This window comes from Antechinus flavipes, chromosome 2, assembly GCF_016432865.1.
Source record: "Antechinus flavipes isolate AdamAnt ecotype Samford, QLD, Australia chromosome 2, AdamAnt_v2, whole genome shotgun sequence".
Classification (NCBI taxonomy): domain Eukaryota; kingdom Metazoa; phylum Chordata; class Mammalia; order Dasyuromorphia; family Dasyuridae; genus Antechinus; species Antechinus flavipes.
In genome coordinates this window covers 422,307,935-422,327,987 of record NC_067399.1, presented here as the reverse complement: position 1 = coordinate 422,327,987, position 20,053 = coordinate 422,307,935, and the positions used below count along the sequence as shown (strand labels likewise).

At 35.2% G+C, this 20,053-nt stretch overlaps 1 protein-coding gene across 1 annotated transcript in view; it reads right to left on the bottom strand.

The window, feature by feature from the left end:
• The window catches only part of DOCK2 (dedicator of cytokinesis 2), a 449,319-nt gene that overhangs the window by 414,872 nt on the left and 14,394 nt on the right, over nucleotides 1-20,053 (bottom strand). The window contains exons 7-12 of the mRNA XM_051978885.1: nucleotides 19,769-19,850; nucleotides 11,480-11,615; nucleotides 9,879-9,954; nucleotides 8,601-8,677; nucleotides 6,908-7,033; nucleotides 4,976-5,100 (exon numbers count right to left, since the gene is read on the bottom strand). Of these exons, the coding sequence (XP_051834845.1) occupies nucleotides 4,976-5,100; nucleotides 6,908-7,033; nucleotides 8,601-8,677; nucleotides 9,879-9,954; nucleotides 11,480-11,615; nucleotides 19,769-19,850 (622 nt within the window). The remainder of the gene's footprint in view (nucleotides 1-4,975; nucleotides 5,101-6,907; nucleotides 7,034-8,600; nucleotides 8,678-9,878; nucleotides 9,955-11,479; nucleotides 11,616-19,768; nucleotides 19,851-20,053) is intronic.

Genomic DNA, 20,053 nt, shown 5'->3' with positions numbered 1-20,053 from the left:
ATCTGCATTGGCAGAGGAGCTTCCTTACTACTAAGTCCAGCCAGCCCCAGATAAAAAATTTGGAACCTACTTAAGGACAAGAAGCAAGTCTTGTTTATCTAAATTTCCCTCAGTGTTACTGCAGTGCATTGCACATTAAAAATGTTTTTAAATGTTTGTTGAATAAAAGAATGAATATTATAGTTAAAGTCATTATTTATAATTACATATGACATTTCTGTGTCATCAGAATTTTATTTGTGGAGCTGTAAATTGGACCAGCTGTTCTGGATAATGATTTGGAATTATGTAAGAATTAATATTTTTTGATCCAGTGATCCCACTCTGGGAGATATAATCGAATAAGGTGAAAGACAGAAACAAAGTTCTTCTATATAGCCAAATATTCATTCTAATAGTTTTGTAAACACTAATTGCTATTATGAACTTTACAAACACCAATAAATGTGAACGTTTCCATATATGAAGAACAGGGTGAAATATGTATATATAAGTATACATATATATCTGTGTATATACATTGCATATATACAAATTTGTATATTATATATTGTATATGTAAAATCTTTTATATTTGTATGTGTATTATAAAGTATATGTCTACATAATGTGTGTACATGTATGTGTGTGTGAATGTGTATGGGTATAGGCAAAAGATAGTGCAGTGGATAGAGCTCATAACCTAGAGTCAGGAAGACCTGAATTCAAATTCAGTTTCAAATACTTACTAGCTGTGTGATCTTGGGACAATCACTTAATCCTGTTTCTCGATTTCCTAATCTATAAAATGAGCTGGGAAAGGAAATGGCAAACTGCTCTATTATCTTTACCAAGAAAAACCTAAACGGGATCACAAGGACTCAGACACAACTGAAATGACTGAACAACAAATGCATATATGTGTGTGTATATACACATATATACACATGGGTATACATATATAGACTTTTTTAGGAAAGGAATTGTTTTGTCTTGTTATTCTCAGCACTTTGTACACTATAAAGATTTTTTAAACATTGAATGACTAATTAAGAAATTAAGATGCCAGGTTCCCAGTATAGAACTTGTAAAGTAGTCTAGCAAGTAAGTTGAATGAATGAAAATACATTTTTAAGCCCTTATTGTGTTCCAAGCATTATTCTAAGCACTAAGGAATTAAATACAAAAGAGAGACCCTCCCCTCACAGAACTTATATTCTAATAGAGGGAGAAAACATATTTAAGAGAATGATGCCTGGGAGAAGTGTATACACAATCCTATCTCTAAGATGAGGTTGTTATCTAGCCTATTTATGTTATAAGATTATTGCCAGCAGCAGATATAACATTTGTCCAAGAAGAGTTGTTAGATATCATGCCATCTCCAGTGCAGATATCCAAGCTGAATTCGATGCTTAAGATCCTCCTGAGTGAAGATAATATGATATACTGAAAAGAACAGTGCTAAGAAAAACTCTAATAATTCCTAACAGTTTTGACTATTGACAAGTCATTTAGCCTTCATTTTTCTCATCTGTAAAATGGGAGTAATGATAGCAGTAGTATCTATTTCACAAGGTTGTTGTGAGAATCAAATGAGATATGGTATGTAAAGTGCAGTGCAGTCCTTACAGCCTTATATAAATGTCAGTTCCTATTATTATCCCTTAATATTTACCCACTCTCTAGAAGGGCTCAACTTTCCTTTCCTACCTGCCTTGCAGTTGCCAACAGTGGGACAATCAGTTCTAATTCAAATTCTCCTTTCTCTGTCTCCCCAATTTCAAGAAGTCTCAGCCAAACCAAAAAGAATTAAAAGCAGGACAAGGGCATTGCTAACTGGAAAAATAATTACAGCTCTTTGCCCCAGCCTTTCCCAAGGGCAGGATACATCTAGATCATGACAGACTTGGCCATAATACTAGAAATCTATATTTTGAAGGGGGCTCTCAAAGGACTCTGTTCTTTTTTTCACAGGAGGTATTTGAATATGCTGCCTGGTACTTAATTAGGCAATAGTATTTATTTCTGTAAATAGGAAAAGACCTTATACAGGCTTCCATGGTGATTTTCAGTAGTTAGCTAAATTCCCCTAATAATTTCCTAAAATATAACACTAGAAATTATAACCATTCCTCACATCATTATAATAGGCACTATTCAGATTCAAAACTTTAAAAATTAACTTATATACTCATTTTCCCATTCAGGGAAAATCTATGAAGTTCTAAATAAAAATAATCCATTAGAGATAGGGACTATTAAGAAGCTCATGTTCTGATTTTCTAACTTTTTTATAATATGTCCTTGAGAAACATCAGAGAAGCACCCATATCAATGTTCTAAAATGAAGCAGGTTCAAGAGTACTTTAATGGGTAGCTGAGTAAAAATATCTTCAAAGAAAAGGATTGAGGACTCCCTGAAAGGCAATTTTCCTTTAAGATTAAAAAAAAATTCTTCTTCTCCTTTATATGACTATGGGCAAAGTGATACTTTCTCACTTAATTTGAATTTTGTTAGTAAGGTCTTAGACATTCTACAGAATAGGGAGGAGCCAGACACTTCAATTTCTGTCTCTTAATATCTGCACCTATATGAGATTGGAGGTTGGGTTTAAAGAAAAATTCATTCTAAAAACTTGGGAGAAATGGTTTTTGGTTTCTTTTTATAGATTGAGGACAAAGCAGAAGAGTTAATGGAATCCCCCAGAGGTCACATAGCTGGAAAGGAGGAAAGTTGAGACTGTCATACAGTACCACTTTTTTTCCCATTATCCCTTTTGATGTGCACTCCCCACTCCCTTACCCCTATGTTTCATATTTGGTTATATGCCACATCAACGAGTGAATATTCACCTAGACTTAAATGTCTGCATATAGCTGAGAGTTTTTTTTTTTAAATTCAGAAGCATAAAAGGAGAAATAAGAGAAGCAAAACCCTCCCACACACTGGACACAGATGCTGAGAAGCTTAAAGAAGAAATAAGCAAATAAATGTAAACACACATGATGAAAATTGTATAGGACATATGCTGTATAAATATTTATAACTATATGCTTTGCATTCTTAAGTGTACTATGCTAGCCCCCTGGAGACCAAATTAGGAATTGACTTTTTACCAGATTTTCTGCTTGAGCACTGACAGGTTACATAAAGGGATCAGAAAGTCTGTTTCGGGGACATCCCAAGTTACCACATTCTTTCCAGACTTCTAATTTCTTCCTTTTGGTGTGTATCTTCTCATAGACACTGACTGAGTAAAGGTTACAAGGATAATGACAACTTTTTTCTTTAATTGGAAAAGGCTAACTTTTAAATTAAGATCAAAGAAAAAGGCTTCTGAGAAAGAGGGAAAAGAAAGAAAGGAAAGGAAGGAAGGAAGGAAGGAAGGAAGGAAGGAAGGAAGGAAGGAAGGAAGGAAAGGAAGGAAGGAAGGAAGGAAGGAAGGAAGGAAGAAGGAAGGAAGGAAGGAAGAAGGAAGGAAGGAAGGAAGGAAGGAAGGAAAGGAAGGAAGGAAGGAAGGAAGGAAAAGGAAAGAAGGAAGGAAAAGGAAGGAAGGAAGGAAGGAAGGAAGGAAGAAGGAAGGAAGGAAGAAGGAAGGAAGGAAAAGGAAGGAAAAGAAGGAAAAGGAAGGAAGGAAAAGGAAGGAAGAAGGAAGGAAGAAGGAAGGAAGGAAGGAAGGAAGGAAGGAAGGAAGGAAGGAAGGAAGGAAGGAAGGAAGGAAGGAAGGAAGGAAGGAAGGAAGGAAGGAAGAAAGGAAAGGAAGAAGGAAAAAGAAGAAAGAAAAGGAAGAAAGTTCTTTCTAGAGACATCATGATGTAGTAGGAGAAGAGACTAGACTCAAGAAGTCCTGGATTCAAGCAATGTATCTCATATATTACTGGATATATGATCTTTCATAAGTGACTTTACTTCTCATGTCCTAGGCAATCTTATAGACTAAAAACTGAAGAACATTTATTGATCTACCTTGGTCCAGGGCATTTTCTCACCAGAAGTTCTCCTCTATTAATGAAATCACAGATATCTATCCATATATATTTAAATGAGTTCACATTTATGCAAAGCAGTGGTTTTCAAAATGTAATTTATAGAACTCTAAAGATCTCCAAAGACTCTAAGAGGTCTTCAAGTTTTTGACTTGAAAGTTTTGACTTTTCATAAAAAGATTAAAGACATTATTTGCCTATTAAAATACTCTTCTGTTTTCTACCTATATATCTGCTTGGGGCTGGATTTTCTTTATGCATTTTCTAAACAACTTATTGCAACAGATTGAATGAAGAAGATGTAAGAATCCATCTATATTCTGTAAAATCAGAAATTTTTAAATTTTCAAAAATATGTAAACAATGGCACTTTTCTCCCAAATGATTTTGTTTTGGAGAATATATTTTATCAAAATATGGTATGTTAACAGGTAATCAATTATTATTTTAAGTTAATAAATAAAGATATTTTACAAATCCATTGTAATTTCTAACACAGTAAATATTGACCAGTACCATCACAGAGAAGATCTTTGGAGTATCTCATAATTTTTAAGAATTTAAATGCTTCTTGAGACCCCCAAAATTGAGAATCGTTAATGTAGACCTTTAAGGTTTGCGAAATGTTTTATATACAGCATCTCATTTGATCCTCATAATAACTCTATGAAGTAGGTGTTATTATTATCCCCATTTTACAGATGAGGAACCCAAGGCACAGAGAAGTTAAATGACTTGCTCAGGATCACACAGCTAGCAAGACTCTAAGACATGACTGGAAGCCAGGACTTTAGAGTTTTGAGTCTCTAGTTTCTATTCTACAATGTTACATATGTAACTTCTCATGAAAAGAGATCCAGGCCTAGTGAAAAATACAAATCATGTAGTTCAATACCACAAAAAAAGCCAACATAAGAGAGGACAGAATTTAGAGGGAAAATCTTTCTACTAGCAGAGGCCCCTAGAAGTTGCCTATGTCACTGAAAGGAACAGAGCAATCCCTTACAGGCAGCACTTTGCCATCCTCCGCACAGACACACATGATCACTTCCACGTTCCTCTGCGTTGTCTTGTTGTACTTGTCAAAGTCTCCTTGTAACAGGGTGATATAGATGTCGTTCCTGACATCCCCTAAGGCAGAAAGACAAGAGTTAGATTCAAAAGTCAAAGGCAGCAAGAAGGGAGCAGCCAACTCACTTCAGCTGGCGCAGAAAAATTTGAGCTAAGAGACAAGATGGGAACTTCCATCTATTTTGCTTCCTCATTTTAGTATAAGCAACAATCAGAAGTACACACTTATCCTAAAAAGAAGGTGAGATTGGAGGTGACAAAGGAGGGTTCATGGGAAAAGAAGCTATAATTGAGAGATGATCTTGAAAAAGTAGGTATACATATATTGGATTTAATATATACTTTAACATATTTAACATGTATGGGACTACCTGCCATCTAGGGGAGGGCTGGAGGAGAAGGAGGGAAAAGTTGAAACAGAAAGTTTTACAAGGGTCAATGTTGAAAAATTACCCATGCATATGTTTTGTAAATTAAAAAATTATAATTAAAAAAGAAGAAAAGAAAAGAGTAGGTATACAAATTATCCATGGTTTGGGGTTTATTTTTCCTTTTTTTTCCCCTTAAGTTAAACAACTTAATTTCCATCCTATAGTGACACCTTCTGGGAAAGCAAAGAGAAGACAAGAAAACTAATATCAGCTTAAGAGCTCCAGCCAAATATAAATCACTATGCTTCTCACTGAGTGGGAGTGGAATAGAATAACTTTCCTCAATTCTTTGACTAGCTAGCAATGAGAAGTGAGCATCCCATGGGGCAAACCACATTGTTGGATAGGGGAACAGATCAAAGTGAATTATAATTTATTCAGAATACTAGAATAATAAGATGCTGACTCAGTAACCCAGAGAAAGATTCTTAGGAAGTACTAGAGGAAAATAAATTTTTTCACAGTAAAGAAAAATGTATCAAATATAGGAGAATCCAATTATAACATTTGGGAACAAGGATAACAACCATATCACAGTCTCTTTATAGTGAGGCATTTCACTATATACCTTTTATATCTGTGGATAGCAGGGAAATAAATTGATTTGTAGGATAATCAAACTGAAACACAGGGACTCTAAAGTCACTAAATTCCCTTGGTCTCCATTTCCTAATCTGAAGAGTAATTATACTAGATTGACTGAGAATCCTTCCCACTCTGGCTCTTTGATCTTACAAGCTTATGTAGCAAAATAACTTATTTCACAGGGTTTTAGTCCAAGGATAGGTTTCTGAGTTATGAATCCTAGTCCATTTCCACAAATAGTCAACTCTCACTGATCTAACCAAATTAGCTCCCAATTATCTGACCCAAATCTTGCTTTTGCAAGAACTGACTTTAAGAACAAGGACCTCTCCTGCTCTAGGAAAGATGTGAAGGAGCAGTTCATCATAGTCTGGGAGTTTGCATTAATCTCTGAGATTATGCTAATCATTCTTAGCTAGGAATAACGGTCAGGAAAGAAGTTTAAGCTATGGGTGCAAGATGGACATTTCAGAGTTGTATTTCATATTGAGTTAACCAAAAGATGAACATATTCATGTTCCATTGTAGGTGGAAAGACATTTTAAAATCAAAGATAATTATTTAGGATGACCCATTGCTTTGAACTAACAATGTTACATCCATCAATAAAAATAACAAAAAAATTGATAAAATATGCCAAGAATCCCTTCAATAGGAAATATATGTGACCTTTCATTTGTCCCATGATTCATTGAATTAAATTAACAATAACAACAGAATTAAAATTTAGCAATTTCTAATTTTCCCAAAAATAAAAAGAATTCCTATACAGCACACAGTTTAAATCTCCTATTTCTCCAAAGGTTATAAAAGATACAAATGAATTTATTTCAGACTGGGTTGACTCTTACCAGGCATGATGATTTCAGGAAAACCAAGCTTCCTGGCCACCACTGTCGTCCTATCTACCAGGTGGGGATAGTCCTTCCGAATCTGAATGATGTCTCCAACCAGCATTTTCATTGTCACCCAGAGACCTAAAGGAAGATTTTTTTTTTTTTTTTAGTATTTAGGATAAATTACTTTATCTTCTGAATTGAACCACTTCTTCCATTTTCCCTTAGGCCTTCCTTGCAGGAATTGGTTATTGGGAAAGATCACATTACCAAAAGAAAATAATTTATCACCATCTATCTAATATCAATTCCATCCCATTGAAGAGATATTATTAAGCAACTGCTGCATACTTAAGAAGAGCACTGTCCTGGACATTGGGAAAGATAGAATGTTTAAATAAGTCATGATTCCTATGTTCATTAAGAGTACACTTTAGTGGAGGATATGGCACATATACAGAAACCTGAACAAAGAATACAAAATAATATATGTGACCAATACACAAGAAAAGAGAGAAACATCATTAAATAAGGAGTAAAAGGGTAAAAGAGTGCTACTAAGTGGGAAAGTTTTATTAAATAGGTATCATTTGACTGGGATAGAAATTGAACAAATGAACGGGGAAAGAGAAGACATTGTTGGTATATGGAACAGCATTGGAAGGACCCGTAGATAGGAAGATATATAGTATGACTGGGAGAAAAGACAGCATTTCGATTTGTATGGAACATTGTTCTAGAGTAGAACAATGCAATGTTGGGAAAAGGCTGAGACTAGTGGAAAGGTAAAAGATCTTGAATGTTTGGGCAAAGAAGTTTGAATTTCTTCTATATCTTTGAAAAAAAAATTATATTTGTAACAATGAAGGATGACATAAAGAGGGAAGGAAGCAAAGATAGAGAGATACATAGGGAAGGGATTATAATTGTTCAGGCAAGTGATACAGTAATTCAGGACCTATCATCAGGATGTAGAAAGAGAGGAGACAGATGTCATAAATGTTACAGAGGCAGGATTGGCAGGATTTGATAGCTAATAAGTCATGAGAGGCAAGGGAGAGAAGAATTTAAGATAATATCCAAGTTTCCAATATAGGAATCTGTGAGTATAGTGGTATCAATGACAGAAACACTGTTAGGGAGAGAAAATAGTCAGGGAGGAAAGATAATCTTGGTTTCAAAAATATTAAATTTTAGGTGCTTATCAGACATCCAGGAGAGGGTTTCTAGAAGCAAATGAAGATAAAGGTCTGCAGCTTAGAAGAGATGTCAGGGTGTGAGATATAGAAGAGATTCTTGAGATCATAAGAGGAATAAAGAAAGAGTGAAAAAAAAAAGGTGTGGGGCAAAATCTTGGGAAACAGCCACTTTAAGATTCAGAAAGAATATTTTTTAAATTAGGGAAAGTTGGGGAGAAAGAAATGCAAAAGTATGATTTTATATCATGCTGAGGAAAGAGAAAATCCAGAACAAGGATTTGGTCAACATTTTCAAAGGATGCAGAGAGATCAAGAAGAACAAGGATTGATGACGGAAAAATTAATTGGATTTGGAAAGTAGATGTTCTCTGGTGCCCTTGGAGAGACCAGGTGAGATCTCCTCTCCTTCTCTCTGCAATCTGTTGAAAGAGCAAACTAAATTATTGAGGGTTTCTAATTTTAACTGGGGGCATTGAAAATTTCTAAGCAAATAAAGACCACTCATTTACCTTGACCTCCACTGTCCCCCTTGGAGGCTGTAACTTTGCCCAGGAGACTATGTAGGAAATCATTTTCAGCTGTTACCCTGGAGGAGGAAAGAAACAGAGAATGCTGGACATACTCATACTCATAGGGATACAGGCTAGTAGAACTAAGGAACTCTGTGATGTCTCACTCCCTCCATCAGATATTTCTTAGGAAATTTTAATAACCCTGGTCTATAATAGCAAGGTAAATATAGCTATTCAGACCCAGCTCAGGGACACAATTTTGAGCCCCATTAGGAAATCAGTTGTTTTTTCCTCTTTTGCAAAGGAATATGCCCCTAAGATGCATGATCACAGATGTCATTGACTTAAAGTCATTTTCTAAGGAAAGATTGATGAGTAGGAGTTCCCACATTCTTAAAGATTTGTAGCTTCCAAAGCTTACAAAATCTCTTACTCCAGATTAAGTCCTAATATGAATCATGGATCATAGATCATAGATTTCAAACCTCTCATATTTTACAAAAGAGGAAACAGACTCACAGCGGTTAACTGATTTGCCCAATATCACAGAGGCAGTGAGAGGATTGTTTTAGGGTCACTCTACACAAACAAAAGTCACTGAGTGACTACCACTGACTTTATTTAACATTACTCCATGGTGGAAGCAACAGGGTACAATGACAAAAGCAGTAATGCCAGAGTTAGAGGACTTGGTTTCAAATTCCACTTCTAACAGTATCTCTAAACCTTGAAAAAGTGATTTCTTTCAGGGGCTTCAGTTTCTCCTATTGTAAAATGAAGGTATCACATGCTAAATTGATCCTAATATTCTACTCTCTACTTCTCAAGCAGAAAAAGATAATTTGGTTTCCTTGTCAAATTAATGCCCACACAACACCAGACTCATACTCTGTTTCCAATATTTAGTTCTGCTAAAGAATCATCCTAAGAAGCAAAAAATTTTAGAGTATGAAGAGAACTTAGAGATTCTCTAAATCTAGCTTAACACTTCCTTTTGACATCAGACGAAACTGAATGGTTTCTTTAGAGGCTATATAGTTTATTCAAAGCCATTCAAGAAGTCTGTGGCAGAACTGAGACTAGAACATCAATCTTGTGACTCCAAGAACAAAGCATGTTCCACTATACCATGCTACCTCATTGTCTTCTTACCCTTGGTATAGATGGCCTTGTCAAACTCAGAAATATGTTGCTATATGTAATTGAGTGAAGTAAACTAAGTGGAAATGTGATTTATGTAAAGAGGAAAAAAATAATAAATTTATGATTTCTTACGGGTGAAAGGGGATGAAATGCTGCTTCTCTTCATCACTTTCTGCTTTCCCCTTGATGATGTCTGTTATATCCATAACTAGTAAGGTAAGGGGAAAAAAAAACATTGTTTAAGATTGTACCAAGACAGAGGAAGTATCAGAAAGACTTTAAGGACAAGCTGTCAAGACCAGTGAAAAAGAAGGAAGTTTTGAAGGGTGAGGAAATTTATCAATATCAAGACAAAGTCAGGAATCATAATTGGGGTGGGGGGGATAAGTCAGAATCAGAGGATATGAACAGAAAAAGAATCAGAACAACTTGTAGGTCAAAATTCACCTAAGCAGACAGATAATTATAAGAGTAATTTCCAAGCATATGACCCAAGAGCCAGTATGCCATTTTGAATGTTAGATCCTAATCCTAGATCCTAGAATCCTAGATTAAAGTAAATAAGATACTTTATTCTTGATGGTTTTCCAAAACAAACACAAAAAGCAGAGGAAAATAAACAGAACAGATAGGAGTAATTAGTAATAAAGAAGACCCAGGTTACTTAAGGCAAATTTTTGTCCCACCCAGAAAACTTTCATATATGTGTGTGTGTGTGTGTGTGTGTGTGTGTGTGTGTGTGTGTGTTTAGGAATTAGTTGATGCCTTATTATGCTATTATATTGCTTGTGGTTTTGCAGATAGAAACAAGGAGAATCACCTGTCTGGAGAGTAGATACAAGAGCCAAAGACAGAATAGAAGGTGGGGTTTATTTTTTGTGTGGAGGGGAATTATGGGGAGGGGGAATGAGAGAAAAAAAAAAACTTTGAATATGCTGCTGCTGACTTTTTTAGGATGGCAAGGAACTGATTACCGAAAGTGGAGCAATCTGACCTCAGTAGCTGACTATCCAGAAATAAATAAGTTAAGAAAGGGAACATAAAATATTGGAGTGGCAAGCCCTCTTATGAATAACTGGGTCATCCAGGTCCCTCATTTTTTTCAAATGAGGAAACATTTAAAGGCGTTCTGAACTATCCCAAGGTCACCCAGGGAGCTGATGGCAGAGCCAAGGATGGAGTGTTCTTTCCATAATCCAATCTTTTAATCAAAATCATATCACTAGAGAATCAGATAGTTTTACAGATAGTTATCTCAAAGAAGCCTGGGAAATTATGTGATGTCCATCCTGTTATTTGTAAGTTTCTCTTTTCCCAGATATTCCAACAAGACAAGCTAATCTTAATATCCATTTTCATCATGACTTCAGCTACGAGGAGATTCATTTTTTGATCTCTTATCTTGGACATTATTTTTAATGATTTGTTCTTCACAATTACATACTGCCAGAATCATCTCTCCTCCCCTTAGGCCCTAGAGAGGAGCAAATAACTATTCAGACTTCAGTATACCCTCATTCCTCAATTTCTAGACATCTGCATCCAATTATTCATCACAAAATGGGACTAGGTCACCAGTTACTTTGATTTAGTCATCAGAAATCTAGGTGTTAAAGCATTTCTAGATGAAACAGAGGAAATAATATTTTAAATTCAGCCACATAAAGAAAGAAAAAAACAACAGTTTACAACAGAAGGTGAATTAAACCTTCTAGAAAGATGCACACAATTACCTGCCACCCCAAATGGTCTCCTTAATCCCTGAGTACATTTCTTTAAATTAGTATCTTTGAGATCCATCCTCCCAACTCTGACAGTCTGACAAATCAAATAAATTTTATCCCTGTTGAGGTCTTTGTTGCCAAGATCCTGTAAGGCAGGAAATGAACAGTTATATACACAGCCATTTTTATGTCATAATTTCAACAAAAGCTAACAGGTTGCACTTCATTTATCTAATAGGAAATCCCAAAGAAATAAAACAAAGAACCAAAGAAAGAAGTGATAATAATTGCCTGTTCAAAAATAGCTTTTTTATGAGCTTTGCCCCATTAGTACTACACAAACCAGTGGGTACGGTGTATCATCCCCATTTTATAAGTTAAAAAGCTAAGACTGAAAGAAAGAGGACTAACAGCCCGGATATTCAATATCAATTTTTTCACCTCACACAGGAAATGGAAAGAGACTATAGGGATCCCTAATACACATACAGGTTGAGAGATCATAACTGATTCTTTGTGAGTCACCTATCAGTTTCACTTTTGTTCAGCACCCCTATAGATATAACAGTAAGGAAGGGAAAAAGGAAAAAACAGAAAATCTCTAAGAGAGCACTCTTCTGGACTAACCAACTTTCTCATGAGTCTAAAATTTCCACATTCTCAGATACCTACCCATTTTTGAGAAACCTGTAATTCAAAGATCATTCAGTTATGATATCTACAGTAAACTATAAGATCCATATGGAAGTTGCCAACTCATAATGATCATTTCAGTCTCTCTCCCTGCCTTGTACATACCTGGTACTAAAATGGGTGCTCCATAGTGCAGCAGCTTTGAAACATTTTTTTGATTGTGCACCCACCAATTAAAAAAGAATTATGCATATACCCCAACAAAATTATATAAAAGTATTACTGTGCTAATAATCATTTATTTTAAATTAATATGAAAAATACAAAATTGTTAAAAGGATAAAATAAAGTTGAAACATTTGCTCCTACAGGCAACAGGGGCCTCTTCAAGTTTATTGAGTAGGCAAAGAGCATTGTCAGATCTGAGCTTTAGAAAATTTACTTCAGCAGCAATGTGGAGCATGGAAAGGGGGAGAGAAAGACTCATAAGAAAGTTATTGCCTTCCAGAAAAGAGGTGATCAGAGTTGGAGCTAGGATAGTAGCTATACAAATGGAGAGGAAACAAAAGTGAGCAATGTGGTGGTAAAAATAACAAAATTTGGCAACTGATCAGAAAGTTGGGACACCACTTAGTGAGGAATCAATGAGGATAATAAGTTTGTGAGCCTTGGTGTCTACAAGAATGGGATGAAGAGCATTGAAACCAATAGAAAAACTGGAAAAGGAGTGGGCTTGAGGAGAAAAGATAATATGATGACATCTACACTGAAGATCACAACATATTCATACCTGCTTAGCCTATGCAATTTGACTCTCCTACCCAAAATGAAAAAATGGAGAGCCTGGACTCCAGCCTATTCTGAATACAAGGGGTACAGTCACAAGGTGATGGAGGGGAGGGGTCAAGGGCAAGTAAACTGAGGGGGAGAAGTGTTTTTTTTGTTTTGGTTTTAGTGGTACCTATGAAGTTGGTAGTATGGATGCCCCAATATAAATTAAGTCAAAACTGCTGTGGGGGAATGCTTACAAAAAATGGAAATTAGGAATTTGCATAGCAGAGGAGAGGAACACAATGGGGAATAAAGATAGGTATGGTTGTGTTAGAATAAACCCTATGTATCTCTTGGAAGAAAAAGAAAAAAAAAGAAAGAAAGAAAGTAAGAAACATTTCTTGGTATCAGGCTATGAAGCCACTAGGAGGTCTCTGCCTCATTTTGCAAACTACCAGAGTGGCAGATAGAGTATTATTCCTAGATTCTTGAAGATCTGGATTCAAATACCATATTTGATACTTATTAACAGCATGACCAGAAGCAAATCTCTTAGCTTTCTGAGTATGGATTTCCTCATCCATAAAATGCAGATACTGTTAGGAAAGCCTCAAAAATATGTGAGAAATTTTTTAAGCTATAAAGTGCTATATAATTATCAACTATTATTTTTGGTAGAATGTATACTTCTAGCGAGGAAGGACTATTTTTTGGGTTTTTTTTTGCATCCCCAGAACCTAGAAAAATGCCTTGCACATAGTAGGTATTTAATAAGTTTGCTGATATCAGTATGTTTTGTAAGGATTTTTCTTCTGATATCATCATACCATCATATCTTATTTTGTTTCATATTTATCTGAGTATATGTTGTATTCTTCAATGGAATGTAACTTTCCAAAGTATAACTTGAAAAGTTATATAAAAGTATAAAATGCATTTTTTTAAATTTTTATAGCCTCAATATTGAGCACAGCAAATTGAAAACCTGTTTGTTTTCATAGGGATATATCATTTCATGTGTATAAGAAACTTTCTATGAAGAAATATCCTCCACAATGCAGATTTGGAATTATTCAGCAATTTAGAATCTCAGAGAATTTTCTGGGGGCACTGAGAAGTTAAGCGATTTGTTCCCAAGATCACACAGTCACTATATTTGAGGGAAAATTTGAATTTGGGTCTTCCTGACTTTGTAACTAATTCCCCATCCTTGTCTCTAATCAAGTAACACTATTATTGCCACAGCATAGGAGCTGTTAATTGATCACCTATTGTTCCACTCACGGTCTTCATGACTTCCCTGATCATAGCTGCCTGTCCATGATAACACTCCTTATATGGATTATCTGCCCTAATCCTTTAAAATCTAAGTTCCTCGAGGGCAGGAAAAGGCTTTACTTTGTATTTGTACTCCCAGTTCCTTGCATAATGCTGGACATATAGTAAGGATTTAACAAATGCTTTTCAAATTCATTTTGTTAGATTCTGTGTTGCCTCTCCCCCTTCTACACAGTGACTGCTGCTTATTGAGACCTGTTGAAGACCTTAGCTTAAAAAGGCCAAGGTCTCCCCCTTTTCATCTACAACCATCTCCAGTCATCCTGGTCTATATCTGGCCTATGGACCCAGATGGCTCTGAAAGGGAAAGTGAGGCAAGTGACTTTGCCCCCTCCCTCACTTAAATCTAATTCACATGCATGTCATAGCATCACCTCCCTGATGTCATGGTCCTCTTGAGAACAAAGGACAAATAACAACAATGAAAGATGGCAAATAGGGAAAAAAAATTTAAAGGAATAGCAAATTGTACATAATACATTTGCGGTTTTTTTTTTAATTATACTATGGAAATACTTGTCTTATTCAATAAATTAAAAATTAATTTTTTTAAAAATTCTAGTTAGATTTAATTAATGATAGAACTGACTTGAGTTGAACTGAATTAAATTAAAATGAATGTTAGAATCAGAAAACAATCCCAGGAAAGACAATTTTAGCCCTCATTTTAGAAAAAAAGTATCTTTACATGTGGCACTTTACCTTCAGGGTCTACCTTTGCCAGGTACTGAAGAGAATCTATTGCCAGATCATTTCAGAGAAAAGGGATGAAAATAAGCAGCTACTCCCAACCCATTTATAACAGTGAGTGTATGTCATGGATATTCTGGGAATATATAGCAGGAGCTCATGGGATGGTCAACCTTTACTACCCTGGAGCTTATATTTTTGCAACTAGTTGTGGTAAACATTTGCTGCTTCCTTAAGACATTTTTAGCTCAAACAGGGACAAAGGTGGCCTCCAAATACTAAGCCAATTCCCGTACTACAAGTCCATCCTAAAAGTCATTAAGCTGACCTACAAAACATTTCTTCCCCACTGTGCCCCTTAGGTGGTTGGGTCATGTGCTTCACAGACTGAATAAGAATAATGAGGCACAGATTCACTTGCTTTGTGAATAAGAACAGAGTGAAAAGGAAAACCAAAGTAACATGTAGTTTAAAGCAAATTTCCCTCCAATCTAAATAAACCCCCTGAGCTTTTAAGCCAAATATGTCAACTAACTCTGGCAAGCCTTCTGGCAGGCCAGTAAGAACTAACAGAGATACAATCCAAGAAATTACTTTTAGGAGATTTCCCTTGAATTGTCACTGGCATACCTCTATGCTGCAGCTATCCTAAATTACTCTAGTATCATTCCATGTGGGCTTCCTGACTAGAGTCTCCTCCCCTCTAATTTATTCAACCTATCACTGCCCAATTAATTTTCTTAATATTCATCTCTATTTTATTTCTCAGAAAACTTTCAATGGTTACTTATTTCATACCACATAAAATAAAATTCCACTGCTTGATACTCAAGATCCTCCACAATCTGGTCCAATTTTATTAATCCCACTTAATTTATTATTACTCCTAATACATACCTTCTCTTTTCACAATCAATTCTTCAGTGGTCCATACAAGTGTGCCATACTCATTCCCAACTCTCTGACTTTGCAAATGGCATTTTCTCAGCCTAGAATGCTTTTATTTTTATACTTCTATCCATTCTTCAAGGCCTACTTCAAGTTTCACTGATTTTACAAAACCTTCTCTCTTCTATTCAAAATACATATGGTTTACAGCCACATAAAATTATACATCACATTATACTGTTCTTCTTTGAGAGCAGAAACCATGCCAATATATACAAGGAGTTCCAAAAATCTTCATGTAGTTTTAAATTGTAATAACATCAGGAGTATACCAAAAAATAAAAAAATAATAATAAGATTATTACATATTTACAAAAGAGTTAAAGTTTAATTCTTTGAATATTTAAAATATTGATGTTTCTAATTAAAATTCACCATAACTGGCTTGTGCTATACATCATTCTACTCAATTTTGAAACTTAAAAAGTTTCATCAACTGCAGCTGCTCAGTGACTAAAAGAATTGTTTTTACAATATATTGTAAAGATCATCCAGCAAACAAGATTTTAATACATGTGGCAATTTCGACACATGACTAGAAAAAGTCTAATGGAGATGGATCAAATGATCAGATGAGCCAAGTGTTCTACTGATCCAATGACCTGAGAAAACATCATTTAAAAACTCTCAAAGGCAAATGCATAATGATGAGATACTTCACCTTGTTAAAACTGACATTTAAAATTATCCTTCAAAACTAGATATATGAAAAATAAATTCAGATAATTATGTTTTTAAGTTATATGTTTTGTACATTTGGAATACCTAAAGTTCTGAAGTTATTAAAGCTTAAAACTGCATTATGGGTTTTTGGGACAGGCTGTGTCTCTGCATTTCCCAAACTGTTTAATATTAGCAGGTATAAGATATTAATAAGGACTACCCCTGTGATTTCATTGAGCTTCCCAAATGAGAGAATTTGCTCTATTAATAGGACTTCAATATCTATTTGAGAATTTCAGTGAAATCAAAATGCCGGTGCTTGACATTCAAAATCCTCATAACTGTCCTAATTTTATTAATCTTTATTTATTATTATGCCCCATTACACACATTCTCTCTTCACAATTATTTTTTTCAATGGTCTACATAAGTATGTCATACTCATGTATGATAGGAGGATCTCTCCCTCTCTATCCTGAGGGAGAAACTTGTTCCTTGACCCTCAGGAGAAGTTCTTTAAAAGAAAAAAAAAAAAAAAACAGAGGAAGAGTATCTTTTTAAGATTAGTGTCTGTCTGTTGAAAAAGCCATAATTTGAGAATTGGAGGGGAAAAGGAACTGTTAGTCCAAAAAGATATCTAAAAAGGGTCAACTTTAAGACATATAGGTAAAGTCCCAACATAACTACCAGTTCGACATAACTGAGCAAAGCTTTCCATAGTTGATAGGACATTGGTCCTAGGAAAATCCTGTTTTCTGTAGAAAACTTGTAGAGTTACTAGCTAGGTGACACTGTTCCCCTCTTATCAAATGAGGAAGGTAGACTCAGTGGCCTCTATGATCCCTTCCAACCATAAATCTATAACCGTAAAATACCAGATCTCTCCTCATCACTGGCAAGAGATGTTCATACTTAGAACTTAAAAGAAAAAAAAAATCACATTCTTAGGATTGCACTCCTTCCCAAACTGAAGGTCCCAATAACTTCATTCAATCTAGTGAAGTGACAAACAAGGTTCTTAAGTTCACTTAGTTTAAAAAACAGACACAATACAACATGTAAGATCCTGGGGGAATTGGATCATTTTTACATCAATGGGAATTGACACTGATTTACTAATGTCCTCTCCTTCTTGTTTACATTCAGAAGATAAATCACAAGTTGATTCTCCACAAAATGAATACCTGATTGATTCCCATGTCCTTCTCTCACACACTAAACATCTGTCTCCTGGTTTAATCAGTAGAGCCCACAGGACTTTAATATTTATCAAGAAAATAAATATCCTGCCCACTTCAAATAATAATAGATAAACAGAATCTGGACCCATTCATACATGCCAAGAAAACTTTGTCTAAGCAATTAGGAACTATGACACTGTGCTGTTTCCTACGGTCCATTTTTCAGGAATGCACAAACAAAATAAATCACCACTATTCTAGCCTAATTGCAACATAACAGAAAACATTACGCTTAATAGGACATAGCTGGAGAATTATTGTAAAGCAAAGCAGGTTAATCTAGCATGGCGGTCATTCCTGGCTCAAACCTTTCTCCTTAGTAAAACACACACCACCAGCAACCTGGCTATTCTCTCTGATGCTCTTGCTCATATTTGTAACACTGCTGTCAATCTCTTCATAATAAGGCAAGCAGATTTTCCAAACCAATGGCTCCTATAGAAGGCAAGACCAAGTTTACAATATGCCCAACCACATTCCCACAACACTATATGGAAAAAACAAAAATATTGGTAAGAAATCATAAGCAATTCCACTCAATTCAATTCAATGAGAAAATATTAAGTGCCTGTTGTGCCAGGTACTGTTTTAAGTGATACAAAGACAAACGAAAATAATTCCTGTCCTCAAGTACCTTACATTTTACTATCCCTAATGCCTTGCTTCCTTTTTTTTTTCTTTTAGATTAGCCACCTTCTAAAATCTATCACTAGAGGTAATAATCTGATTTAAATAGCTGTTGGGTCCTGAATTTTCTGTTTTCCTAAAGGAATGAAGATTTTCATTTCTGTATATTTCGATATCCAAGAACAGTATGATGACTATTGACAAGTATTTCATTTCTGCTAATATGTCGTACGAATCTCATAGCCCAATTATCCAAACATCCAATTTATCAAATTCCCACACCCCCTTTTCCATTACTGGTACCTTTGCTATAAAACTATCTCTATTGTACCCTGTATTTTTCTTGTATGTGCATAGTCTTTATATGTTGTCTCTTCCATTAGAATATGAGCTCCTTGAATATAGGGACAGTGTTTTTGTCTGTCTATATCCCCAGCCCTTAGTATACTACCTGGAGGAGAGCAAGTATTTTTTGTCTTGATTATTTCTGTCTTCTTTTTTAAGAGGTAGATTTTCAAAACAATTTCTTTTTAGGAATTCAGTCACAAATTTCTTGAGTCCATATTCAATCCAATCTCCCTAGAGCTAAACAATGAAAACTGATCTTCAGAATGATAGCCAAGAGGTATTCTAAGACCAGTTATGAAAAATTAGATGATACCTAATCTACTTCATTTGTCAAGACAGGAGAGCTAGATTGGTACACATTAGAACCTTTTTTTCAACAAGGCTTATAATAAAAAATAGTGCTTGGTCCACCCTGACTTTGCCATTAAATTTAATTAACTGAAACAATCCACTGCCCAAGCATTCTAGTTCTCTCTCTGCAATCTTTGCAATTTAAAATATTATTTTATCTTTCATTGGCCACATGTCCTTTTGAGGTGACTATATGATCATCTATTAGATTATGAGGGAGTATAGATAGTTGGCACTCCTCTGTGTGTGTATGTGTGTGTGTATGTACTGTTTCCCCCATTAGATCATAATAAGAAAAGATTGTTATTTATTTTATTTTTAATTTATAGAATAAAACAAGCATCCACATAACATAGTATGATTTTTAAGACTGTATTACAAGAAATTACCAAAAAAAAAATCTATTATAAATTAGCTATTACTTTTAAATACATAATAAAATTACCATATAAATTTATTTTTTAATTTTTTTTCTTCCCTCCCTGCTACCCCTTCCTTGGCCTATGTACTATTGATATTTACCCATAGGGTCCAGTAAAGGATTTTGACTACAGGATGCATTTATACAGACCAAATAACAAAGTCTTACCTCTTGATTCTGTGTTCAACCACATTTCCAATTTCATTTCCACCATGAGTAAGGAATATAGGCGCTGCTATCTGAGACTGTTAAGAAGGAAACACTCACCGTGAAGACGACCTTCAGGTTGTTCAGCATTTCAATTTCCTTTGGGAAGCCTTTGCTTCCCCAACGCACCAAGTAGTTTTCACTGCAAAACAGAAGTAGCTCTGATTTTCTTGATCACGCGATTTAAACCTGTCTTCTGAGAATACTTCTTGGGTTCTCACCACCACTCATTTTGACACTTAATCATGTACCATCTTATACTGTTCTGTATGACACTGATTATTCTTGTCCCTCCAGTAAGGCTTGTCAGCTCTTGAGAGGCAGAGTTCATACCTTATATACTTT